Here is a 27,390-nt window from a genome sequence, read left to right as displayed (position 1 = left end):
TGTTGATTCGGTTTATTCTGAGACTATAGTTGAATCGGTTTGGGCAAGTGTATGACGCATGAGCCTGTCAATGTGCAATTGTGTGTGTGTGTGTGTGTGTGTGTGTGTGTGTGTGTGTGTGTGTGTGTGTGTGTGTGTGTGTGTGTGTGTGTGTGTGTCTATCCATGGGAGCACCTTGTCTTGAGCGTGTTGACCCAGGCGTAGAGGGGCTGGCTGCCTGCCTTCTCCTGCTTCTTCCTGACACTGTCGGGCAGCATGCAGTCGATGGTCAGCAGGTCGTGTTTGATTCTGCAGCGTGCCAGCGAGGCTGCCAACTTTGTCTTAGACCTGCAGGAGATGAGCACAACTCAACCAATGCTGACACACACACTACGTGACAGGCTTCCGCCCACCACCCCCCCCCCCACACACACACACACACACACACACACACACTCAGTCATTTAGTCAGTCAAAAATGTGACCCGAGGACAAAACACACTTCCTCCGTCCATCTGTTCTCATTTATTTTTCATCTTCTCTCCCTGCCTCACTTTCTAGCTCACCCCCTCAATTGGGATCCCTGAAGACTCATGCCCTCGAAAAGAAGTTTCTAGATTTTTGTGTCAGATGTCTCGAGGCTCCGAAAGGTTTTGGATACTAGAAAAAGTATCTCTGTCGGAAGATAGCTTTATGTCTGACTTTGCTGAAAGCTGTATTAACCCACCCTCATATTTACGCTCAGTGTAAATATGAAACGGATTTTATAGATGAAATGGACCCTTATGAGGGTGACCATTGAGGTGACTGTGAGTCAATACCTCAGTTTTTCACTCCAGACTCTATCCTGGACATTCTCTATTCAGGATTGTTTCAGCCAGATGTTTTACTTCTACACTATACTATTATATAGTAACATGGCTGTGGATTAGGAGCTACAATGGGATCTGTGAAGGGCATTATACACTCCTTGAAAACTGAGCTGAACGTTTTTTTTATGAAGCAAGGAAATGTCTCCTTAACGGTTCATCCGTAAAAAAGGAAATGAGGAAAAGATAAGCAATGACAGACTACTGACCATATCTCTATGCAAACCTGTTTGATCATTGCAATTTGTGCCAAGCCATGAAAACGCTTTCACCTTCCCTGAACACATAGCCGATATGTTATCTTAGATGTTCTTTTAAGCCGTGGTCAGACACAGCACAAAAAAAAATGTCCATCAGATTTAAAAATCAATCGTCTTCAAAAGCTACATTAGCAAAATGATCTTTTCTAACATTTAAACATTTTTAAACTCTCTGAGTTAATTTCAATATGTAGGTGAAAAAATGACTTTATCATACTGCAGAGTGACAGACGTTTAAGGGTTGCAGAAACACGCTGCACCTACTTCAGCAGGCACTCCTCCACCTCCCTGACCTGCGGCTTCGACTCTTCCCTCTCATTGGCTGGACGCTCCCAGGGAACAAACTTCCTGTCCTGGAAGTCATAGAGCATGACAGCCACCAGACTCATCAACTCATCCGGCTAGAGAGATAGAGAGAGAGAGAGAGAGAGATAGAGAGAGAGAGAGAGAGAGAGAGAGAGAAAGAGGGAGAGAGACAAAGAGAAAGAGAGGGAGAAGGAGAGAGAGAGAGAGGAAAGAGCAATAGGCAGAAGGAAACAGAGAAAAATGACACCAAGGAAGGATGTGATAAGACGGAGGGATGGAGGAGGAGTGAGGGTGACAAGTGCAGAGAGGTGACCAGAAGTGAGATGATGGGGAATGGAGCAGAAGGTGAGAGGGAGGAAATAGCAAGGTGCACAAGACAGAGTACCAGAGTGACCGAGAAAGGGAAAGAAAGAAAGAAAGACAGAGACGAAATGAGAAAAAGAGGAGAGGGAAAGAGCAAAAGAACAATGACACAACCATAGATTTTATCACCAGATCAGTCTACCTCCGCAAAGCCTCATCAATATCCATAATTAATAGATGTCCCTCCAATAACATTGTAATAATGTAACGTCATAATGTCTGTATCAGTCTTTGTTATACTGCCGCCCTTCCAGGGCTAATGACCATCGACCGCCATCTGTTAGAACGCTCTCATCAGTTCACAGAGTGAGACATCAGGAAGCGGTGCATGGGTGATCATGTGTTGCGCAGTATTGATCAAGTGTCAGACTGACGGATGGCAAATCTGTCAGCAGGAGCTGAGACATAGCTCTTTCCGATGCAGGATATAGCCTCCACGCGTAGCAACGCCCACACACATAAACAAACACAAATATATATATATATATATAAACATAAACACACACACACACACAAGCATGTGTGTGCACATATTGACAGACACATACAGACATATACTCTCTCTTCCTTTTGCTTGCATCGGACACACACACACACACACACGCCAGGCATCGTTGTGCACATCTGAATATGCAAATACACACGAATGTGCTCTCTTTTTCTCTCTCTCCATCTCTCTCTCCAAGAGACGTAAGCACACAAAAATATACACACACACAAAACAAACATACATAGACATAGACAAAACATACATATACAAACATAGACAAAACAGACACATACAAACATGCAAACAAACACAACCAAACTCTCACACATACACACAGACAGACACACACACACACACACATTTGGAAGGCACCCTGCGATGATCCACATACTCTCTCTTAATTAAACTCAGGAGGAGGGTGTTAATGTCTGCGACTCCCACTCCCAACTTGTCTCTCCGCCCAACTAACCCTCCTCCCCTCTACTCACCCACTGCTGCCATTGCCACAGGCAGAGAGGACATTACAAACAGATGGTGCTTCTCAGTAGCAACAGACTTCCATGGCATCACCACAGGTCTAATGCTAGATGATAGAGCACACTGATGGAAAATGGACATCTATGGGAATTTTCCCCACTTTCCCCTTTTCCCCTTTTTCATAGGTGTAGACAGGGAGTGATGGGCTCTGGATAAAGCACTGGGAAGACTGGATGGTTACCCTCCCTCTTATTCCTGTTCCCCCTCTTTTTTTCCCTCATTCGTCCTCTGCCAAGGTTGAAACCTGGGGCCGTGAAGTTCTTTTCCCCTTTGGTCGCCCGGCAACAGCATCCCATATGGGATTGTGTCCAAGGAAACCAGATTGTCCCCTGCCACCAAAACATTGCTCAGGGAAGGAAGGGTTACCAAGGGGACAACCCACGGGGTCAAGCGCTTACAAGGATTTGAAGTTAAGAGCGCTCAGGAGTCGATTGTGTGTCTCAGCGTGTTAATTGACATGTCGGCAGGCTGCACATACATGTTTCTCTGTCCCGCCGTCAGGAACGTGTTTTTTTTATTTTTGTCCTAATTCTCATTTTCTGCTTGACTGAGATTGAAGCCCCAATTTACTTCACACATGTTCCACTCTACGAGGGCCTTTGTTTTACAAGCAGGTAGTCTTTTTTAACACCCTACCTCCCTGTGTTAGTCCCTATAGCCAACACTCCCCCCTCCACCCTTTCTATTATATTTTCTCTCATATCCACCATTCTCTCTTCCTCTCTCCCTCCCTCTCTCTCACTCCCTCTCTCTCTCTTTTCCCTCTTTATCAAGGTTGAACTTTATGGATGGTGTGGGTGGAGGTGCAGGGGCAAAGTGAGTTCTAAAGAGCGGTTCATTGTGTCTAGAGTTTATGGTCTCTCTCTCTCAGGATGCAGAATAACAACCTGCCAAGCCGCCAGCGCAGCAGCCATTCATCCTTCACTGCAGCCATATTTTACGCTCTCTCTGTGAGTGTGTGTGTCTGTGTTTACGTGTGTGTGTGTGTGTGTGTGTGTGTGTGTGTGTGTGTGTGTGTGTGTACGTGTGTGTGTGCATGCATGCGTGTATGTGTGTGTGTGTGTGTGTGTGTGTGTGTGTGTGTGTGTGTGAGTGTGTGTGTCTGTGTGTTTGTGTGTGTGTTTGTGTGTGTGTGTTTGTGTGTGTGTGTGCATGCGTGCGTGTATGTTTGTGTGTGAGTGTGTGTGTGTGTGTGTGTGTGTGTGTGTGTGTGTGTGTGTGTGTGTGTGTGTGTGTGTGAGTGTGTGTGTGGATTCGAATGCATGTTTTCACAGATATGTGTCTTTGCCAGGCTTTGCCAGGCTTAAGAAAGCAATATGCACCTCTACTCTGCTAGAATATCAAGTATTTTTAATTTCTCTCATGTCAAGTAAGGGTAAGAGTAAAAGCATCAAGTATCAATTAACATTTTAATTAATTAATACTTCCCTCAATGCACAAAATGTCTAGGTTTCAAAGGTTTTCTGGGCATGGAGCTATACGAAGCCATGCAGCACAGGCCCTTAAGTGTAAGAGTTCATGGGTTCATGAGTTCTGCAATGAGTTCACAAGTTCGATCCCCTTGGTCAACAATGAAAACCGACCGTGTTTACATTCCGTCCACACTATTGCCAGCCGCTCCCACACCACCCTAGGGCCTGTGCTGGCAGGTGATTAGAGTGGAGGGCACCTGCACACACACACACACACACACACACACACACACACACACACACACACACACACACACACACACACACACACACACACACACACACACACACACACACACACACACACACACACACACACACACACACACACACACACACACACACACACACACACACACAGGCCAAACACAGAGGCTACAGGGCAGTGTCTGGCATTCCCAGCTCCTTCACGCCATTCATTTGCTGTCAGTGGCACAAACAGCACTGACACCTAAAGTAATTTTTCGCTTTCATTGTCCAGGCTATTTAAGCGGACCATCAGGTGCTGGTGCTGCAAAGGTAGCGTTAGCCAAAAAACAAGGATGGAATTGCTAATGATGGATGAGCGCTGATTCCTGCAGGACGATAAATTGCTGTGTGGGGTTTGTGATTAACTTCGCTGCTACCCACAACCCCCGCTGCTTTGGAACGCTCGCCTCCTGCTCAGCATCAAGCACAGTGTGATACTGGGGCTGTTAATCGAGTCCACAATATGCTGTACAAGCTATAAGAAAAGTTGCCATTTAATACAACTGATTTTATTATGTAAAAATATATTATATGCATTATAAGTGTGCAGGACCTTTTTTTTCATTTACTGATTTAGCTGGCACATTTGAGTGTACATTTTCATCTGTATGTGCACTGTTCTCGGGGTATCGAACCTATAATATAGGTGTTATGAACACTTGGTTGAGCTAGTTGAGTTACACATGATACAATTGAAAACAATATGGACACAACGTTTCTGCATAGATCTTCTGTAAGAAGGAAATTACAAATGTATGACTGATATACACTCGCCTTCACTACTCACTATAGAGATAATGCAAGCATTTCTAGCGGCAGCCGTGTTTGCACTCACCATTGGCTGAGAGAGGTAAAAGCAGCTGTCAATCATGATGTCCTCCAGCAGCTCTTGATCTATAGGGAGGGGGTGGGGAAAGAAACAAGGCAGTTAAGTTACGGCCTCATCATGACACCGTGGGAAAGGCAAATGTTATTAGACGGCGGTCCCAGTGACCTCACCCATCTTTAATATGTGCTTCTCATAACTCTGGGGTTAAAGGTTAGAGTGCAGCTAGTGATCCTGGCAGAGAGGATATGTGTGTGTGTATGTGGGGTTGGGGGTTGGCGTACGGTGGCCCCTGAGGCACACCCTTAGATAAAATTCCAATCACTCTGCTTTCATGGAATAATTACTCTTATCACAGAAATCACTACATTCAATTATATGGCCAGAGAAACCCAGACAGGTTCATTTAAAACACATGCCTCGGTGGAGTCTGCAAGGGCCGGGCCCCTTAATGAAGTCCAATTAATCAGGAATTTAATCCATATCGAATAATGGGAGTCGGGATTACGGGGGACACTTTTGAGGGCGGCGTAGGTAATCTTTTATGGAGGGGGACTTCTATGCAGGGGAGAATCTTAATCACAGTACTTTAACATCCACTAAACTCTGGCTGGACACTATGAAATGTTAATCAATTTTAAACATGTCCCACTTTATGATGTCTCTGACTTTATGAGGCGGGAGAGTCTAGAATGGACAATGTACAAACACAGGGATACACAATGGCAAGACATGTGCACATAAATCAAAGAAATGCACACTTTCTACATACCTGTTTACACATAGCTATCCAATCTGATATACTACAAAGACAGAAGATTGAAAATGCATTCCTCCATCAAACATAAACCTTGGAATAAGATTTCCTTTCGGCAGCTATCGTAAAGAGAACATCTGTCCACCAGAACAGCAGGTTCCCTCATGAGCCCAACACCATCTCAAAAACTGTGCAACAAAGACTGAATTTTTATGTGTGAAGGAAGGAAGGTAAAAAAAAGAAGGAAAGAAAAAAAGAAGGAAAGAAAAAAGAAGGTACAAAATCCATTTTATCTAGGTAGGATTTAAGCATGCCAATCCCTCAGAACTAGCAAGATGTTTGTCCAGGGAATTCACTCAATATTCTGCATTAAGGAGGATGCCTTCAGCCAATATTCAGATGCACACATATTTGCAGCTTGTGTCTACTGTAGCAAAAATAGCAAATTGGGTCTTTCCGTGAATGCCAAAAAGAAATGTGTGTAAGTTAGGTGTGTGTGTGTCAGAGAGAGAGAGCAAGAGATTGAAGGCCATCCAAATACCTTGGTGGCTGAACTAGGCAGATTAGGCTGTAATCTTGAGTGACACACGGGATCTCTCCACCTGTCCATCACTGGTGGATGTCATGGCTACAGAGCAGTTTCCATGGCCATCAGAACATCATAACCTCAGAATGTTCCGATCCCCACCACAGGGAAACCGTAGCGTGAGTGTATGCCTTTGTGTCTGTTTTTCATGTGTGTGTCAGAATACAAAATTCAAGTGTCCTTGTATGAGGTGGCACTGTACCCACACACACACACACACACCACACGACCAGCACCACCACTACTGACTAGCATTAATGATTGATGGTGCTGGGCTTTGCCAACCAGCTTGACTGCTCAGAATCATTAACGTTGACGCTGTGGTCATTATTAGCTTTATAATTGCTGAGGTAGAACCCATCGCCATCACATTACGCAGTCGCTGTGTATTCTTAACTTTCTGGGGGTTGGGGACACAAATGCTCTCAGCCTCACTGCACACGGTCATTTCGTTTCTCCACCATGAAATCCCAAGGGGCCTTGGCACTCAGCCAGCCAGCTCAGGTAGAGGGAGTGCATAAGGTAAATGGGGAGTTCAAAAAAATGAGGGAGTCAGGAAGAGAGAGAGAGAGAGAGAGAGCAAGTGAGAGCACAAAGAATTGATCAAGTTTATGGAGGACGTTCTTCACACCTCCTCAGCATATTTTGATGACAGAGGAGGCAAAAAACACGATGTCTGACCATGCTAATGGATGAGCAGTTGAACCTCACTCATCTGTAACGATCAATAAACCTGGAGAGATATTTATCAAAATCACAGAGGAAGCTCCCAAGCTTTTCCCAACCCAATACCTTCTCTCTCTCTCTCTCTCTCTCTATCTTTCTATGTATCTACCTAACTACGTTTACTCCTTTTTTGCAGGGATCGTTCCCTTTTGGGGTGATAAAAGAAATAACACACGCAAAACACAACAGTGGGAAGAAAAAACACACAACACACTCTAGTCCAGCAAACCTCAATCAGAGCACACACACTGGCCTTTAGAGGGAAGAGGAGGACTGTGTGTGGTGATGTCCTCACCCCTGGCCCAGGTCCTGCTTCAACACAATGGCCCATGATAGATGGCCGCTGAGAAACAAAAGCGCAGGAGAGCGAGAGTAAAAGGGAGGGAGGGAGGAGAGGAGAGGAGAAAAAAAAAACCGCTGACAGATGAATACATTTCACTGAGCTCCTATTTCTCCTTTTTATCGTTCTGTGTGCTCTGCCTTCTCTCCTCACAATTACACATCCATCATCGGATGAGGTCACAGCCGGGGAGACGTCCCTACTTGGCGACGGGTTTTAATCAGGGCAGCACTAGATGGCTTACACATTATTCCTCAACACAGGGTTGATATTTACTGAAGTGTTTTGGCCAAAAGGAACCATTAGTCTCCCTCAAGGGTAACATGGTAATAAACCACTTTAACCTTTTTTTTTCCCTTTTCTTCCACCTTTCCTCGTTTGTGTTTTTTTTCCTTTTCTCTCCTCACTCGGAAAGCCCCGGCGGTCACAAGTCGTTTTCGCCAAACCCCTCCGACGCACTCCTACAATCAGATCACGGGCCCTGTTAAGCATTTCCAATTCCCCCTGCAAGAAGTGTATCAATGCTTACAAATTGATCGCGTGCGCCGGACGGCATGAGAATTACCCACGAATGATCATTAGGCCTGGCCCTTTCCTGCCAAGATATGGAGAGAGGGAAGAGATATCGCCCCCCTGGGGATGCCATCGTACCGACGGCAAGGTCATCCAGCCAGTAGAGTCAGTGCCCTCCACGTTTCGCACCTGAGCTCATTTGCATTGAGTAATTCCCCCTAATGTTGGGAGAGGGAGGCCCATGTGTTTGTGTGTGTGTGTGTGTGTGTGTGTGTGTGTGTGTGTGTGTGTGTGTGTGTGTGTGTGTGTGTGTGTCTGTGTGTGTGTGTGTGTGTGTGTGTGTGGCAGAGAAAATAAGGAAAATGGTGTGGTCTCTATGGTGTGGTGGTGTGAGAGCAGGGGAGGGAGATGCAAAAAGCCAAGGCTAAAATGGCTATAAATGGCCTCCTCCCCTGCAGGAATCAAAGGGCAGGTAGGGTCAAGGCTAATGAGAAGAGAAAGAAAAGGGGGGGAAAAGCGAGGCTAAAGAAGAGAGAGAGAGGAATGGGATCCTCATTTTAGGTACATTGGCTCTGTCCTTATGCAGCGGTACGAAAAAAAAAATAAGTTAAATGGTGTCACCCTCACACGGACAGCACCAAAAAAATGTATGGTCACTATCTCTGGATGGGGCACCAAATGAATGTGGGTGCAATTGTGCATAAATGTTAATACTTTCCTCACAAGGAGGTTGTTGGTGATCTCACTCGATTGAAAAGGCATTAATCAGTCAACACAACAGCAGATCACAAATCAAACACATGTTTATCATAGTGGTCAAAAGAAAAAAATCTGTCCCAAATCAGTCTCATTAAATACAGTAAGCCAGTGGTCCCCAAATGGCGGCCCGTGGGCCAGATCCGGCCCGGGTACGGCACATTTTTGGCCCGCGACGTCGTAAAAAAAAAAAAAAAAAACCTTTTTTTTTTAAGATTAACGCTCTTTTTGGCCTCGCAAACTGTGTAGTAGGCTAACGTTACGGTTTGAGTGATGGTGAGCGCGATACGGCGAAATGTTTGATAAAAAGCTTCTGAATAGAAAGTTTACCTTTTAAAAGTTGTGCAAAAGAAGCGAGCTTCACTGTCAACGGGCAGCTTTTCAGCAGAGTCTGAAATGTGCACTTTATAGTTTTATTTTGTACACCCCTGTTTGGCAATGTTGTTTTTCAATAAAATAAAACATTGCATAAAGCAAGCCAATCCACTTTTCCATGATAAGAGCATTAAAATAAAATTTGCGATTAATTAATTTGTGATTAATCGTGATTAAATATTTCAATCGCTTGACAGCACTAATAAAAACTGTTATTTTTTTAAACCGCTGTCATTTTTTTTTGGGGGGGGGGGGGGGGGGGGGTTGTTGGCCCTCAGCCTCACTTGCTTTACATAATTTGGCCCTTGGGGAAAAATAATTGGGGACCACTGCAGTAAGCTATTCATTCTGAACTCTGACCTAAATGACCATATCAATAGGTAGTAAAGGTTAAAGGTTTCCGAAGTTCTGAAGAGTAGAGGTTGGCAGAATTAATTCTTGTGTAACAGTAAATAGACCAGCATATGTAATCAAAAACATTTATTGACAAAAAAAATGCACAATGTGTAATCTAACTACTTGTACCTGTGAGAGTGTTTGTGTGTGTGTGGGTGTGTGTGTGTGTGTGTGTGTGTGTGTGTGTGCAAGTGAGTGAGTGAGTGAGTGAGTGAGCGGGGGAGTGAGAGAGCAAGTGAGGGAGAGAGAGAGAGTGAGCATGTGTGCTCAAGAGGGCACATGTTGGGTGCCAGCCAGAAAGGAAGCGTACGTATATGTTTCTGTTTTGTTTACAGGTGTTCCATGTGCTTATGTGCCGACATGAACACACGTCTGAAACAAAGGAGTTTGTGAAACGGGAACTTTTGAGTTTCCTCTCCACATGTGTGGCTATGTTTACGTGCATGTAATCCGAGTAGAATAATGGTTAAGAAAGAGGATGGTTTGTTTGCATGCAAGGCCCTTCGGGGCTATGAAAAGATACCACAATAAAGTTCAGTGAACAACCAAATCAATATATGAAGAGTGACAAAGTTAAGCAGTCTGATGCTTAGCCACGTATATGATTATACTATGCTAGCTAGATGTCTGCCTAGTTATGTTAGTACGTAGACTAGAGTTCGGTGCAGGAGTCATTTCACAGTGAAAGTTCAGTTAAAACACAAAATTAACAAATGTATATATGCAGTTCCAAATGTACCTACAACTGGCAAAAACCGACAAAGATAAAAGGGGAGAGAGAGAGAGAGGTGAAAAGGGGAAAGGAAAAGTAGAAACAGTGAAAACTGCAAAAAACTAAAACAAGGTAGATGAATAGGGAAAAAACACAGTGCACTAGAAAAAAATGAAGTAAGTGGGAATGTAACAGAGAGAGAGAGAGAGAGAGAAAGATAGAGAGAGAGAGCAAAAGCTTGTTAACTAGAGAAAACAACAGGGATATTCAAAGATTTCTGGTGGGAGATTTCTGGTTTCTCATTTGGGGTTAAGGACGTGTGCACATCAGCACTTGCATCACCCCGAAAACCTACACGTGTGTTTGTGCTCCTGGAGTACTGGCCAAATAAGAGAAATACCGTAATCAGATAATCCATATAAAGGCTCTTTACCATTTTCACCCAGCCTTGTTTTTGCCACATAAGCGTTTTTTTTTTGTTTTGTTTTATTGAACAATCTACCTAACTTCGATTTTGGATCATTGTCATCCGCCTGCAGGGTATTAGACTAAAGTGTGTGTGTGTGTGTGTGTGTGTGTGTGTGTGTGTGTGTGTGTGTGTGTGTGTGTGTGTGTGTGTGTGTGTGTGTGTGTGTGTGTGTGTGTGTGGTATGCTTGTGTGTGTCAGACATATTGATCCAGCCCATGGACTGGCCGTTTGCAGATACAGGGAGATTAAGAATCTCCTTCCCAGGTGTGTCATGTCATCCACACTCAGCACACACACACCACAGCCCACCATCAGAAAAATCAGGCCAGGATCAATTGCAGGCGATTCATTGTTGTTAATTCATTTCACAATACTAATCTATGCAATTAGACTTTCACTAGACTCGCAATTTGCTCGGCTGAAGTGGATTTGTACCAGGGAGAGCATCTCTCTCTGTGACTTACATGAGTTACATGAAAAAATTATTTTCTTCAGAACAACTCACGCCTTGGATTTTCAATAGGTTGAGTAGGTTGAGAGGAGACAGCACAGAGAATTCCGAGAGTGTCAGTAAAGTGTCATGGGAGACGTAGGCTTATTGTTAATCCAGCACAGTGACACTGATAGATAGTGCAAACTCACTTGCTGTCCTCGCTTGTCCTACAGTACATGTGCCCCTCACATAGGGAGAAAGAAATCAATCAAACCCCAATCCTACACACACACACACACACACACACACACACACATAAACTTCCACCCATCCCCACCCAGCAGTCCCTCTCCACCACTGCCTCCTGCTGACATCATCTAATAACCTCTTATCGCCTGGGCGACCACACTCCTGTGAATCTGAGCGCCCAAGCCATTTCTGGCCCCCTCAGATAAGCGATTAAGGGCTCAGCTGATTTGTGGCACCACAGCTGGCCCTTTCCCCAGACATTCCCCATTTGCCTTTTTGTTTTTCCAGTCTTCTTCAATTCAATCTCCACATTCAGTTCCCAAGAGCCATCTATTCTCATTTATTTTCACGGATAGTCATCCATGTTATTTGTTTTCCCTCTAAATCGATCATTTGAATTCATAGAGGAAGGAATAGAGGAATTTTTTGGTACTTAATTTCTGTGACTATAATGGAAGAGTCAAAACATGCAAACACACACACAGACACACACACAGACACAAACAGTTTTGGCTTACATTTCAGTGCATTGAAGGCAAGCTCATAGGCACAGCGCTGTGTCACATCGTCTCTGGTCTCGGGCATAGGACCGCTGGTCTTCGTGCCAAAGCTGATGAGGCGGTGGGCTGCCGGCTTCTTTATGTGGGAGTTCTGAAAGATGGAAGCGGCGAGGAGGTACACCTTGTCAGGAAAACCCCTCTGGCTGTTCTCTCCGCCCAGGTGAAACACCTGGGGGTTGCCTGAGGTGCTGTCTGCTTTGGAGTCTGACTTGGCCCTGTCCAACAGAGTCAGGTCTTTCAGGCTGGAGATCTGGGTGGTCCTCTTGGAGCTCCTGGATAGGGTGCGGCGAGGGGCGTCTTGTTTCACCATCTTTCCAACTTCAACCAGCCCCTAATGACAGACACCTTTTTCTTTGTGTCCAAGCACTACCAGAAAAAAAGCAAAGTCAGACGTTACAGAGAATAAATGACAACACACACCCACAAAGTTAACTTCACGGATAACTTGGTTTAATGGATGAATGCTCGCGACTTATGGTGGGACAGAAGCCAATAAGTCCTTTGCTGAGAAAAGATCAAATCATGTCACCCAGCATATTTGAAACCGTTTTTGGAAAAACAACACATAGAAACCTTATTATTTAGCATTAGATACACTCCTTCAGTGCGTGTATGGATGGCACTGTAGTTATTGCTTTCCCAAATGAAAATGTAGGTCTATTGTTTTCCTTTGCATAGTAATCACCATACCGTCACTACAGTCTAAACATACAGTTACACATTCTACATCACACACCATGCAAACAAAAGCTAATGACGCCAGTCAAACATCATGAGAACTGTGCACCCGATTGCCAAGGTTCACATTCCCTGGCATTGCGCTGCCAAAAATCACCCATTGACAATTTTAAGACAACTATTATGGTCGCTACTTGAACTTCCCTTGAATCAGAAGACACTAGGAGAGATAGCACAGAATAACAACAATGAGCAATACAAGTTATGCTTTCGTTAAAATTGATGTTGAGACAAATACAATAACAATACCCAAATATGTGATGCCTTTCTGTAGCCATAGGATAGCATTACACGTGATGTGACCATACATCACATAGCTAAATCTTTCACGTTAGAAGTAGTCTCCTGGCATTTACCTCCATTTTGTCACGGTTAAGATTTCAAAACATGAAACAATTACCATATGATAAGATAACGTTAGGATAACCTGTTGTTAGTTACCTGATAGGATATGGTAGCATTAAGTCTTACTTAACTCTTTATTAACTAAGTTTATTTAACCTAGTTTACAGGTAACGTTATCAGTTGACGATAGCTATCTAATAATGTAATTTATCCTAGTGGCATTTATTTTATCAAGTGGTTAATTCACAAGTGACCTGGATATAATTCAATCAAATACAGTATTTAATGTGTCATTACTGAGAGAAAATAAAAGTTGGAATTGTGTTTTGTTGAACTTACCCAACTTGTCACAAATGTAAGGTGTCTTCACTGCAAACTCCTGCAGATGAATCGGTAACGTTAACAGCTTCTTTGCTCAATTTCCATTAGTCGTAGCCCAGATTGTCAAGTTTAACATTCGGTAAGAATTTTGCCTATCGAAAATACTCTTCATCTTCACTTTAAAATATGTGCTAACTTGTCTGCCTTAACGTTGACTTTATATCTATTATCGACGTTTGCGTGTCCAGCTAACTTCTCATTTTAAGGCACAGCAACCCCACGCTTACCTTGGGCGGGCAATGTGAAGAATCACTTCACAGCCAAAGACCGTGAAAAAAAATCACGTGTATCGTATAATGTCAGACAGTATAAATTACAGTGTCTGGTAACGTTATAATCTTGCAAATACTTCTGCTGAAGTACCTAACCAGCAAGTTTGCTAATCATAACATCCATTACATTGGATCGAAGGCTCGGTCACCATGGTAACTATATGCAAATAGGTTGGTACCTCTGTCATGAATTCTGTTAGACATGTTTATCTAGGCCTTATAAGGCCGTGTTTATGTGGGGGGGGGGGGGGATCAACCAATTATTGACTAAATGGCCCAGGACATGCGTAGCCTAACTTCCTTTTTTTTTTGGTAAGCGCTCTTGAACGCGGGGATAACATTTTGATGTGTCTCTCTGCGAGTGGGTCTGCACGATTCTGCGCTACACACTAGACCAACTATTGTGTACTAACTGAGTAGGATGTACTAAGTAGGCTACAGTGACATTCAACGAGGCTACTGTGCTTATGTCCTCCAAATGATCTTCACATTTTAGTTTTAAGACTAAACATTAAAGAAAAGCTGTGGATCAGGTCATGCAGGGAAGTGACTAATTTATGGGACCGGCATTATGATATATGAGATAATGTGAACTCACACAAATATTGGACTAATAACATAGCCTAACATAAAAACCTACACATTACGAGATTACAAAGGAAAGACATAAGACGTGGAAGTTAGGCCTACAGCAAACTATAGGCTAAGCAATAGGCTACAAACCTTTACATCTATTTTTAGTCATTTTCTAATTTCATTACCCCAAAGTGAGTATTGACCCATATAACTTCATGATCATTAACCCCTCATTATGAGAATTATAAATCAAGTTTATGGCTGAACTTGACTGACAAATAGAGCTTCTGTAACACTGTAGCCTAGTTATTCTCCTCACAAATGCACCTGCTCAGACTGTACATGTGTTTTCAGCAGGTGCTTTCTACATGGTATTTCACTTCATGCTTTTACCAAAGAGTCAAGTGGGAATATTTCCATCTAAACAATACAAAAATGAAAGGCTTGGGGTAATTTCACCACTTCTTTTCCCCATCCTCTGCGACAGTCAGTGCAAATGATTACTCAGCCGCCACCTGCCACTGTAACTGATTACAGCCCACACAGGACTCCCCACTAATTTCCATACTGATGGGGTAGCCTACCTGCATGACAGCTAGTGATATTAACCCTTAAAAACTTACAGCTCACACATTTCTCTGCTTTGCTTATACAAACCACACATCCATACATTTAGACAAAAACATCCCTGATGTGACAATCCCTCTAGGAAGATGATTATAGGTGCCCCGTCTTATACTGTGCAGGATTTTGACCCCTGGTCACATCAAAATGACAGGTTCTCCCAGGATGTGACAGAGAAGAGATGGTGCTTAGATAAAGTAAATAAGTGGTCCAACAATTTCTATCGTGTTGACTTAGGGTCGCTCGTGAAGCCACTCAATTTCATACACGGCCGCACTTTACAGCGGCACCCAAACCATCTTGTCACTGCAGAGGGCATTCAATATCTCTCTATCCGGATGACTCACCTGCTGGGGACCACAAATAGCAGCATACTCTGGAATGCATCTAACCCTCAACTGGTGTGAATCTGAACCAGATCAGGGTCGGATCTTTTTCAGAGTCCACATATGAGGTCTTGTACCTACCTCAGCAGGGGCGTAGTGCCTCCTATACATGAATTCTGCATTACCTACTTTAACCAATAATAATAAGATGTCATCACTGTATTAAACTTAAATTAAGTTGAATGTGAAGCTAGTGTGGGTCTCCCAAATCATTGGGGAAGTTAAGGCAGGTTCACTGATGTGGAGCCATGGGTGGTTGCTGCCCTCTGCTGTACCAAAGTTGGTGACGCAGTTTCTTTTCTGTTATGTTAAGTTGTACCCAGATTACTGTTAATGGAAGTTACACTAATGATGGGCTTCACAGTGATGAAGAACAGTCTTCAGGATAAGAAGAATGTGATATTTGTATGATCTCTGAAAAATGTTTTCTCTGGATGATATAATCTTTTGTTCTTCTGTTTACGCAGCCTCTTCATGTCAACGTGCATGGGTGTGGGTTTCAGTAAACGTAAGTAATCAGTTGAATACAATCAGATTTTAATGAGGTTGTAGATCATGTCCAGTTCTGTGATGTCCCTATTAGTAAACACCTGAGGGCACTGCCTATTTAGAAAACTGGGGCCATTAGGACCTATTTCTGTGTCCTTGGCAGTACCACACTGTGTCACAGGGAGGCTGTGTCAAAACCAAAACAAAGGGAGAGAGAGAAATAAAAACTACATTCATAATTGAACAGGGCCCTTTTCTTTTCAGAATGTCTCATTCATAAACTGAAAAATAATAGCAAATGAACCTTTTGATATTATTCTAACACAGCCCCTGTAAAATAACCTATCAATTACATTCTTGGTTGCATGCACTACAACATAAAAACCAGGAAAGGGAACATAGTGAACTGTACTTCCATTGAACTGCATTTCCACTAGGCCACACAAGGGTGGCATACATCACCTTGATTGAGCCGGGACACAGAGGGGCTCTGAAATGCATAATTGATGTTCCTGCATATTACCTTACATCTTCCATTGGCCCAGCCGGAACAAAGTCATCACCAATCATTAACAATTCAGCTAATTATTTTGAAAGAAAAATAATTCCTTGCTCGGAAGACAGGTAGAGTTCTTTGTAATTTAGAGTTGGTGTCTGATTTCAGACAGAGAAATGAGATAAGGCCATCAGTCCACAAGTCATATTTTACAGCTTCCCTTTTCCATGCCATTAACACTGACTAGATGGCTGGAGATCAGTCTACCTGCACAAAGCTCAATAACAATGTTAGAGTGTGCAACGGGGGAACAAGAACGTGTGTGTGTGTGGTTGTTTGTGTATGTGTTTGTGTCTGTGTGTGGGTGCGTGTGCGTGTGCGTGTGCGTGTGCGTGTGCGTGTGCGTGTGCGTGTGCGCGCTTGCCCTTGAACACAGCAGAATGTCCCAAATATATTTTATTGTCAGGGCAACTGAGTGAAAAAAATATAATTTTCTGTAATATACAAACGTTCTGTACATATACCACATTTGCCTATAATGATACAATCTTTAGTGTGTTAATATTATAATTTGTACTATAAGACACACTCAAGGTAAACAATCAAAACATAAATCATATGATTAAGGCAATATAACCATTTCAATAGAACATTCAGGCAATAGATAATAGCAAATAATATACACATCAATTAAAAAAAGATAAACTAAACCTTTAAAGGTTGGACAGTCTAAAGGACTTCATTGCACCACTTTAGTTTCTAAGCATAGAAAGCAAATACTTTTACTTCTGCAAAGTGGGTGCAAGTGTCAGAGGTCAAGAGGAAGGTATACTTACCAAGTACATGAGCATGAGGTTAGATGCTGTGAGGGGCTTTGGTTGTACAAAATAAGCTTTCATGAATACTACAAATTCAGTGGTTTTCCTTGAGTGAAACGATCGACTGCTCATTGGGGAGTTTTCCCCATGATAATAATACTCATGAGGAAGACCATGGCAAAGAATATCCACATGAAAAACCTGTCCATCACTTTAGCAACCTTCTTCCACTCAGCGACCTTGATAGTGGTGGCCCGCTGTTCACGGAAACAGTTGGCAATGTATTCAACGTTGCGCACCAGCTTCGAGTTGTCCTCTGGAAGTAGCCCCCCGTCTCCATTGTTGTGATGACAGCAGAATCGACAGGAGTGGATGGTCATGAAGGTGGGATGCTTGTCGTCTTCAGGACAGCAGGGTGGGGGAGCTTCCGTCAGGTAACTCTTTGACTCAAAACCCTCATACCTCTGTGAAACCTGGGGGTTAGGGCTGGAGAGCTCTTTGTGCTCCTCAGGGATGTTGGGAAGAGGTTGAGAGCAGGACTTTGGGTAGCCTCCTCCATCCTTTTGGTTTGCTCGACCTGTGGATCCCTTCAGTGTGCTGTTGGACCGAGGGCAGGACTGGTTGTTCCGGGTTTTGTGCTGCTGGTGGTTTTTCTGGTTCTTGTGCAGCCGGTTGTGGTAGCGGATTTGGGTCTGGTGGTGGTCCTCCTGGGTCTGGTCTTGAGGGGAGGTGCAGTTCTCCCCTACTTCATACACAAAACAGATCTTTGACATGTAGTCTATCATGAGGGTTTTGGCCCACTGAGGAACAGGCCTGGCTTCAGCTCCACAGAAGTGGATGTTCATGATGAAGATGGTCAGAGCAGTGGATGCGGTTATCATAGCCATTGTTGCAATGTAGTACTTCCCTGTTGAAAGAAACCATAACTAAGAGAGGTGCAGGAAATTGTCCTTATGCCTGCCCAAAGACATCACTCGATTCCTGTCAGATCAGAGACAGAATCACTCAAATCACTGCTGGTTGTTAACTAATTCTGAATTGCTATGTTGTAGTGAAGCTTCTGTGAAGCCTAAATGTTAATTGATCTGCAGCAGAATAACAGTGGTGGAACTTTTAGAGTTCTAAACTGCAAATTATGTGTTTGGAGCATTCCTTTTGTGTTCGGTGTCCGTGTGTGAAACGATGAGCCTATATGTCTAGTTAATTGTTATTCTGCAATGCCACTGTGTTGATCCCTGTGTTAGTTCACGTATCTGTGTACCGTGTGTAGGCTATGTGTTATGTCAAAGTAAGATCTGCCTTCCATTTGCCATGTGTATGTGTGTGTTTGTGTTTTCAGGTAGCCAATACAGTGGCACTCCTGAGATCGTGCGGGATATGGGGCATAGGAGATGCATTCAAACTGAGATTTGTCTCGCTGCGCATTCTTCCTGGTATGCTCACCACAGTAGGCCTATTGTTGGAAAACACATGTAATAAACAGTTGCACAGGGAAATGTAAAAAAAAGGCTGAATGCAGTTATACTCCAAAACTGTACACTTGTGTACATGCATGTTAATGTGTTTGGATATTAATGATCAAATACGGACAGACACACGCTAAACACGCCACCTACCAATGAGCGGCACGCTCTCAGATGGTGGCATGCTCTCAGCCACCATGAGCTGGAAGACTGTGAGCGCCAGCAGCACAGTCACCCCCAGCGAGACCTTCTCTCCGGAGTCTGCGGGGAGGTAGAAGCTGAGCGGGGCCAGGAAGGAGATGAGGAAGCAGGGCAGCAGCAGGTTGAAGATGTAGAAGGCGGAGCGGCGCTGCAGAAGCACCGTGTAGGTGATGTCCGGGTACGGGTCCGCGCAGCAGCCGTACATGATCACGTTCTTCTTGGCCGGCATGCCATGGCATTCCCACTCCACGTTCTCCACTAAGTCCGACAGGTCGGCACTGTCCATCGGCATGGTGATGTCTACCTACAACGAGTTGGAAATGTGGTTGGAATGATTGTGGTGTAATAATTTCCATTCACAGGAAATTTAAAAGCAATTATTTGAGTTGCATGTGCAATATTTGTGTTTGACCATTTTAACTGATTCAACTCCACACAGTAGGGACTGTAAACACTAGTTATTTCACAACACAATATTATCATAACATTTTGATGTAATTTCCTTTCAGTTTTTTGGATTGTGATATGCTGGGTAATATGGTGTGATCCATTAAATAGAACTTTGAAACTGCAAATATTTGTTTTATTTGAGAAAATAAAGTTTTTTGTCTGTTTTTTGTCTGTTTATCTGACCTAAAAATATAAACTTCAGTTAATGTATACATTTGTATAGAGATGTGTGAGAGTCTGTGTCATCACTTGGTTTCCATTGTAAGTCCATGACCCAAAGGTCAGTTTGCATTGCTGGTGGTCAAAGGGAAAGTAAGCGACGTCCACTACACAGGAGCTCTTAGTGATGGCCGGTTGATCCCAGATGATCTGCCCATTGTATCTCAGCTCCACGTTGGTGTCCACAGGCCCAGAGTCCCCATCATCTGCCCTGGAGACAAACAGAACCAGAGGGTAAGTGAAAGCCTGTGGGAGTGATGTCCAGCATAGATTCCATTCTGTTCCAGGCTGGGGGCCAGCTTATCTGTTAAAGCCAGAGCAAAGATATTTATGCATGTATGAGTGTGCGTGTGTGTGTGTGTGTGTGTGTGTGTGTGTGTGTGTGTGTGTGTGTGTGTGTGTGTGTGTGTGTGTGTGTGTGTGTGTGTGTGTGTGTGTGTGTGTGTGTGTGTGTGTGTTACATTTTTACGTATCTGTACTTTACTTAAGTAAAAATAATAGTGCATACTTTTTACTTTTACTTCGTTACATTTTGCAGCTATTATCTATACTTTTACCCCGCTACATTTCTACAATATGTGTCGTTATTCGTTACATTTTATGAACACAGTTTCGCCAAAATGTTGCCTACACAAAAATATGGATTGCGTTGCTTTAGGACGTTTCAACCAATCAGGTGGCTATATCAGCTCCAATGACAGCAGAGTGTGCACTACGGTAGCCTTGCCTGTTTTGCTTAAACATTCGACAAACAGCCTGACTAACAAACAACTTTTCAGCATGGATTCAGAGTCAGCCTCATCTGAGGACATGTTCAAGTTCAGATGCCCCAAGAATAACTCGTGGAGGTTTCAGTGCGTTTCCTGTCTACCTCAAAAAAGGAAAAAAAAATCGCCTTCAAATGTGAAGAAACAGGTCGAGATATGCGGAGTTCTTGCTATGCTAAGTTAATGTCTATGACTTTTGCATATCGTATGCGGTTACTGACATGATTTTATTCTGTTATCTAGCAAAATACATGTTGACATACAGCAATAGCATCAAAATAACACGATTGTACCTTGATTATTTATTTAACGTAGTGGTAAGATAAAGCTGGTAGTTTAGCAATGTCAAGCTAACGTGAAGATTTGCCTTTTTTATTGACTGGTTATTGCCTGGCATGCAAATGTAATGCCTATTCTTGGGTTACTCAATCTGTTATTTTTTTCTTTTCTGCAATCAATAGAGCATACAACTCTGCATTGACCAGTTTACATACTCCATTTGTTTGTCATGTTTCATATTTCCATTTTTTACACTTTTACAATTAAATAAAAGCTTAAAAGATATACAATTGTGTCTTTACTGGTTTGGCTTAATGGTATTCATTTTGCAAATATTCCCTGGTAGATAACTTGTCATCCGCAGAATTGTAAAATAGAGTGTGAACAGTATTACAGACAAAAGGCCCAATAAGTACACCAACCTTTCCAATTAGCAAATTGTGTTGCTTATAATTATAACTAGAAGTGACATCTGTAGAGGCATTTATTACCAGTCGCTATTTCTTTATCAAAATGGCACAGCCTAGACATTGAGAGACAACCCATTTCGTGAGTACTTTTACTTTTAAAATACATTTAAAAGTGAGTACTTTTTACTTAAGTAGGATTGTTGATGTAGTACTTTTACTTTTACTTTGACTTTCATTTTCCTGGGTACTTGTACTTGTACTTAAGTACTAAACTTCAGTACTTCTTCCACCACTGTGTGTGTGTGACCGCTCAGACAGCAGAGCTGGCTAGTCTACTTAAACAGAGTAGCTAAGTAAACAAAAATGACAATAAGGATGATGAAGGTGATGACTGCAAACAGGTCAGCTGTTTTGGTAAACACACATATCTTTTCAAGCCATGTCTACTGTCTTTTTATTTGTAATGCACTGGGCCTCGTTTCCCGATAACGACGTATCTTAACGGCCTACGTGGATTTTCGCGACATCGTACACTAAGTAACACTTTCTATTTAAGTCCGTTTCCCAACCATCAACTTAAAGTCAGGTGCACGAGCGCAACGTGCACGAGTTCTTAAGTAGCTCTTAGGAGCTGTTTACGTCAGGTTAACCTGTTTACGTTAATTGCTGTGAAATTAGCTAGCCTATGCGTGCATCGAACGTGCAATGTGTACTGAATTCGGGGCGGGGATAGTAACGCCATCTCCAGCAGAGTAGCCTATTTAAACTGTGTTCCCATTGTAAGGACATTTATTACGATCTGTCTGAGAGTGGGCTGTCAAAGCTAGCATCATCGAAGTCATACAGTACAGTAGGCTACATACATTCAATAAAATTAACCTACATTTGAGTCCAACTGCATGACCATTCTTACCCTACACTTACCCTTACAATAAAAAAGTGATCCTATTTCAACCATAACTTCATTTTAAATAATGTCTTTCTTTATGACATTTAGTTTATAGTTTAGACAGCAACGTTGACATCTACAGTATATTCAACTGCATCCACTACATAATCTCAAACTTTATTTGTTGGTAACTCTCCAAAAAGGCTACCATTAACACATTTCTTAATGAAAAGGAAACATGCATCACAATAATACTTCAGTGTAACCTGTACCTATGTGGAGTGCAAATATGCCTTGCCATTACACTACCCAACAGCCCTACGTCTGCTAACACTACAGAATGCATAATTCCTACGGGCACTGCACTAGTTTTGTATAGCCTAATCTTTATTTTCAAATACTCAATATTCTTTATTTCTATTTTGATGGGAATAGGCAGGTGAAACAATGACATTCTCATGATGTGCTATACACAGAAACATCGTTTGGATTTCTTCTACTATAGGCCGAATGACACCCCTGGATAAGGTGTCGAGGGGGTTGAAGCGTACGTCATGCGTGACTGTATGAGCTATGAAACTAGCGATTTAAAAAAAGTTTCAATGAAGAACATAGTTGCAAATATGTGTACAACCATCTAGCTATAAAGCTACCATATAAGCCAATGGAGTGGTGGCATAAGCGCTAATTGTGCCATAAAACTACTGTTTGAAAGCTTCAGATAAGACCGACATACTCTGCATTGGTCGCGTAGCACATTTCAGATCAAACCGAGTCATTATAAACATATAAAAAGTTGTGTAGATAGCTTTATTAATGTAAAATATTCCTCGCTTCAAGTAGCCATGTTTTTTTTTTTAAATTCCCCTTTCTTCCGAACGAAGTGCTTTTTAAAAAGCACTTGAAATCGCTCGTAAGAGGATTCCTACGTTGCAGACGGGTTTCCCAACGCCACACTTAGCTTAAGTGTATCTTTCATTGAGAGGAATTCTACGTGTGGTCAGGACCAGTAGTAACTTCACACTTAGCGATTTAATCCACCAGGGGCGTCGTTCGACCGTCGTTCGGAAGAAACGGGAATTAAAAAAAAAAAACATGGCTACTTGAAGCGAGGAATATTTTACATGAATAAAGCTATCTACACAACTTTTTATATGTTTATAATGACTCGGTTTGATCGGAAATGTGCTACGCGACCAATGCAGAGTATTTAGGTCTTGACTGAAGCTTTCAAACAGTAGTTTGATGGCACATTTAGCGCTTATGCCACCACTCCATTGGCTTATATGGTAGCTTCTAGCTAGATGGTTGTATACATATATATTTGCAATGTTCTTCATTGAAACTTTTTTTAAATCGCTAGTTTCATAGCTCATACAGTCACGCATGACGTACGCTTCAAACCCCTCGACACCTTATCCAGGGGTGTCGTTCGGCCTATTGTAGAAGAAATCCAAACGATGTTTCTGTGTATAGCACATCATGAGAATGTCATTGTTTCACCTGCCTATTCCCATCAAAATAGAAATAAAGAATATTGAGTATTTGAAAATAAAGATTAGGCTATACAAAACAAGTGCAGTGCCAGTAGGAATTATGCATTCTGTAGTGTTAGCAGACGTAGGGCTGTTGGGTAGTGTAATGGCAAGACATATTTGCACTCCACATAGGTACAGGTTACACTGACGTATTATTGTGATGCATGTTTCCTTTTCATTAAGAAATGTGTTAATGGTAGCCTTTTTGGAGAGTTACCAACAAATAAAGTTTGAGATTATGTAGTGGATGCAGTTGAATATACTGTAGATGTCAACGTTGCTGTCTAAACTATAAACTAAATGTCATAAAGAAAGACATTATTTAAAATGAAGTTATGGTTGAAATAGGATCACTTCTTTATTGTAAGGGTAAGTGTAGGGCAAGAATGGTCATGCAGTTGGACTCAAATGTAGGTTAATTTTATTGAATGTATGTAGCCTACTGTACTGTATGACTTCGATGATGCTAGCTTTGACAGCCCACTCTCAGACAGATCGTAATAAATGTCCTTACAATGGGAACACAGTTTAAATAGGCTTCTCTGCTGGAGATGGCGTTACTATCCCCGCCCCGAATTTAGTGCACATTGCATGTTCGATGCACGCATAGGCTAGCTAATTTCACAGCAATTAACGTAAACAGGTTAACCTGACGTAAACAGCTCCTAAGAGCTTCTTAAGAACTCGTGAACGTTGCGCTCGTGCACCTGACTTTAAGTTGATGGTTGGGAAACCCTCGTAAGTAGAAAGAGTTTGGCCGTCAACGATGTCGCGAAAATCCACGTAGAACGTTAAGATACATCGTTATCGGGAAACGAGGCCCTGATGTTTCTATTGACTTCAGAAGAGAAACCTCATTTTAACATGTTTTAAATAAAGGTAGGAGAGAAAGGCTGTCATTTCTTATGTAGGAGGAAGAGATAGTGTAATATGGTGTGATGTGCGTGAGGGGGTATATTTAAAGCCAATACATTCTTGTATTTATAGAATCTCGATAGTAATAAAATGGCTTATTACTGTTTGTTACGCATCATTGAAAAGTTAAAATACTTGGAGCGGTAAAACATATAATTCAGACGTATTAAATATATATATTGCATTTGTTTATTCAAACAAGTTATTTGAAAAGTATGCGTGTGTGTGATTGAGAGTGTGAGATAGAGAGAGACAGAGACACAGAGAGAGCAAAAGACTGGAAGTGAGAGAAATTCACTACATCTGAACGTACGGGCGTACTTGTTATAGAGGACGATGTCGGGCCTCCACACCATATTGCTAGGAATGCGGATGACCTCCAGACCATCATACTTCTCTTTGTCCCACTTCAGGTATGCATCATGCCACGTCTGTCTGATCCACAAGTACGCTATCAGCACCTGGTTCCTTTCATCCTACACAAAAAGAGGGAAAGGGGAAGGGAGGGAGGGAGAAAGAGAGAGAGAGAGAGAGAGAGAGAGAGAGGGGAGAAAGACCAAGAACAGAATACCAGTGAGAACTACATTCTGTAACGAACACTATATAGGTTTGTGGGAATCGTTGCAGGCGTGACTATCTTCTGTTATCTCAAAGTCTAATAGATACTGTACAAGTGTATCAAGTGGCCTGCTTCCCTGGTGTCAAAAGGCCACACACACAGAAAGTTAATCTTTATCTTTTACGTAATCGAAGTCTCAGTACGAGGTCAGACAGACAAGAGTGAAACTCAGACCAGGTTGTTCATATTAGATGGACAGACAGACTAGGGGAGGAGGGGGAGCATATCACTGTCAGAGGCACAAAGCTTAGCAAGGTCAAGCAGAGAGGGACAGTCAACAACACACACCCCCCTCCCCCTCTGCCATCCTTAGTAACAGGACACATACAAAACACACACACATAGACGCTACCTAAGTATGCCCAAACACATACCTAATGAGGGTGTCTGTGTGACAGCATGACATAATTAAATCAGAAAATCAGAAGGCCTAGAAAGATGAAGGGGGAGAGAAGAGTGAAGAGGAGAGTGAGATGGAACAATGATGGACTGACCTGAAGGAGGAGAGTTTAAGAGAGCAGAGATCGTTATTATATTTACATTTAGTCATTTAGCAGATGCTTTGGACCAAAGCGACGTACAAGGGAGAGAAGAGTCAAGCTACGAGCAATAGAGACCCAGTGTAACAATAAATACTACTTCACATAAGAAATAGAAAGAGCAGTGCTTTGTCAACAGTGCCCTATGACAGTCTGTGATCTAATTTCAATCACCATGTCAAAGAGTGAGGGACTGAGCGGATTTCTATAACACTGTGATGGTGGTGATTCTAGTAGACTTACCATGTCTGTTTTTTTTTACACTTTATTTTTTCTAGTCTTATCACACAGATACAGAAGAACAGAAACCGAAAAGTAAACAAACAAACAAATTGACAAAAAAATAAAACAAAAATTAACCATGAGCATGCTGGATTGCATTGACTCACCATGTCTTTGATTTGGGACAAGGTAATCTGCAAGGTAACGTTTAATGCCTTGTCAGTGTCTTCCACCGGGCGCAGAGCATTGGAGTAGTTCTCCATCAAGTCACTCATCAGCTTCTGGGCGTACCAGCCCTTTGCAGAACTTGCCACTGTGTGTGAGGAAAGCGTCAGAAATATTTATTTTCAGAAAGCCTGATTAAAAATGAAAGGGGTTTACAGTACGATAATAGCCCATAAGTACTACATGAACTTGACAATAAACCAGGCTTTGTCATATATGTCAGCCTTGTTCCGGGGATAGGCCAACACAAGAGGTAGTGCCCCACTTAAGGATCAAATTTCAGTTGTAGGCACATACAATTGATTCAATAGGTATGTTTATCATGTAGCCAATTTTTTCAGTGTAATTATAATGCATCTTCTTATAAAACGTTTTACATCACACCAACATAATTTCACATACTACATCACATCTTGCCAACATTTCAATCCTGTCCCACTGGATACAAAAGCTTCACGTATAGCCCATACACCAAACAGGGCCAAGGGCAGATTTTAAAACATTATGTCTAATTTCTTTTATATTCGTTTTCAAACACTACATGATTCATAAACTAGAAAATGCATTTCCTGAAGGAAATACCAGTGCATGAAATGCAAAAGTTAGGAAAGGAAGAAGAAAAGAAAGAAGAGTGAAAGAAGGAAAGAAGAAAGGAAAGAAGAGTGGAAGAAGGAAAGAAGAGTGAAGAAAGGAGAGAAGAGAGGAAGAAGGAAAGAAGAGTGAAAGAAGGAAAGAAGAAAAGAAAGAAAAGTGAGGAAAGGAAAGAAGAGTGGAAGAAGAAAAGAAAGAAGAGTGAAAGAAGGAAAGAAGAAAGGAGAGTGAAGAAAGGAAAGAAAAGTGAAAGAAGGAAAGAAGAGTGGAAGAAGGAAAGAAGAGTGAACAAGAGTGAAAGAGAAAAAGAGAGTGAAAATATTGAAAAAAGGAGATAAAAATGGAGTGAAGAAGAGAGATTGAGTGTGAGAGAAAGTAGACTGAGAGGGATATAGAGAAAGATGGAGAGATGGAGAGAGAAAAAAGTAGAGAATGGAAGGTGTCTTAATGTTCCTAGTTACAGTTAAATTGAGAGGGACAGAGAAAAGGTTCCTTGGATTTGGCGCAGGTGTCAGTGGAGCACAGGTGCAAGCCAGTTTAAAGACCCTATTATGATGTCATAATGGCCCAATGTAAGTCAATGGGAAAATTTAGATTCGTTTTTATTTAATATCTTAAAAAGTATAAAGTTTAGAAAAGTGAAAAATACATAGCAAAGGGTCCTTTACAAGACCTACGCGACAAAGTTTGAATGAAGTTTCTACGTGAAACGGTT

The 27,390-nt window shown here is 42.3% G+C and overlaps 2 protein-coding genes across 2 annotated transcripts in view; both read right to left on the bottom strand.

Annotated features, from left to right (window-relative positions):
• LOC308367025 (putative methyltransferase NSUN7) overlaps nucleotides 1–12,533 on the bottom strand; it is a gene marked incomplete at both ends in the record, with an annotated part of 31,148 nt that extends 18,615 nt beyond the window's left edge. The window contains 4 exons of the mRNA XM_080840847.1: nucleotides 175–327; nucleotides 1,373–1,509; nucleotides 5,361–5,419; nucleotides 12,182–12,533. Coding sequence (XP_080696973.1) covers nucleotides 175–327; nucleotides 1,373–1,509; nucleotides 5,361–5,419; nucleotides 12,182–12,533 — 701 coding nt within the window. The remainder of the gene's footprint in view (nucleotides 1–174; nucleotides 328–1,372; nucleotides 1,510–5,360; nucleotides 5,420–12,181) is intronic.
• Nucleotides 12,534–17,476: 4,943 nt separating this feature from the next.
• LOC308367023 (neuronal acetylcholine receptor subunit alpha-9-II) lies at nucleotides 17,477–26,122 on the bottom strand (the record flags this gene model as incomplete). Its single annotated transcript, XM_080840845.1, has 5 exons — nucleotides 17,477–18,255; nucleotides 18,965–19,316; nucleotides 19,712–19,892; nucleotides 24,801–24,955; nucleotides 26,027–26,122. The coding sequence occupies 5 exons, from the start codon at nucleotides 26,120–26,122 to the stop codon at nucleotides 17,477–17,479; spliced, it is 1,563 nt and encodes a 520-aa protein (XP_080696971.1).
• Nucleotides 26,123–27,390: the final 1,268 nt, after the last annotated feature.

Source organism: Sprattus sprattus, assembly GCF_963457725.1.
Source record: "Sprattus sprattus genome assembly, chromosome: 6".
Classification (NCBI taxonomy): Eukaryota; Metazoa; Chordata; class Actinopteri; order Clupeiformes; family Clupeidae; genus Sprattus; species Sprattus sprattus.
Note: the sequence above shows the minus strand (reverse complement) of the source record. Positions and strands in the feature narration are given on the sequence as shown.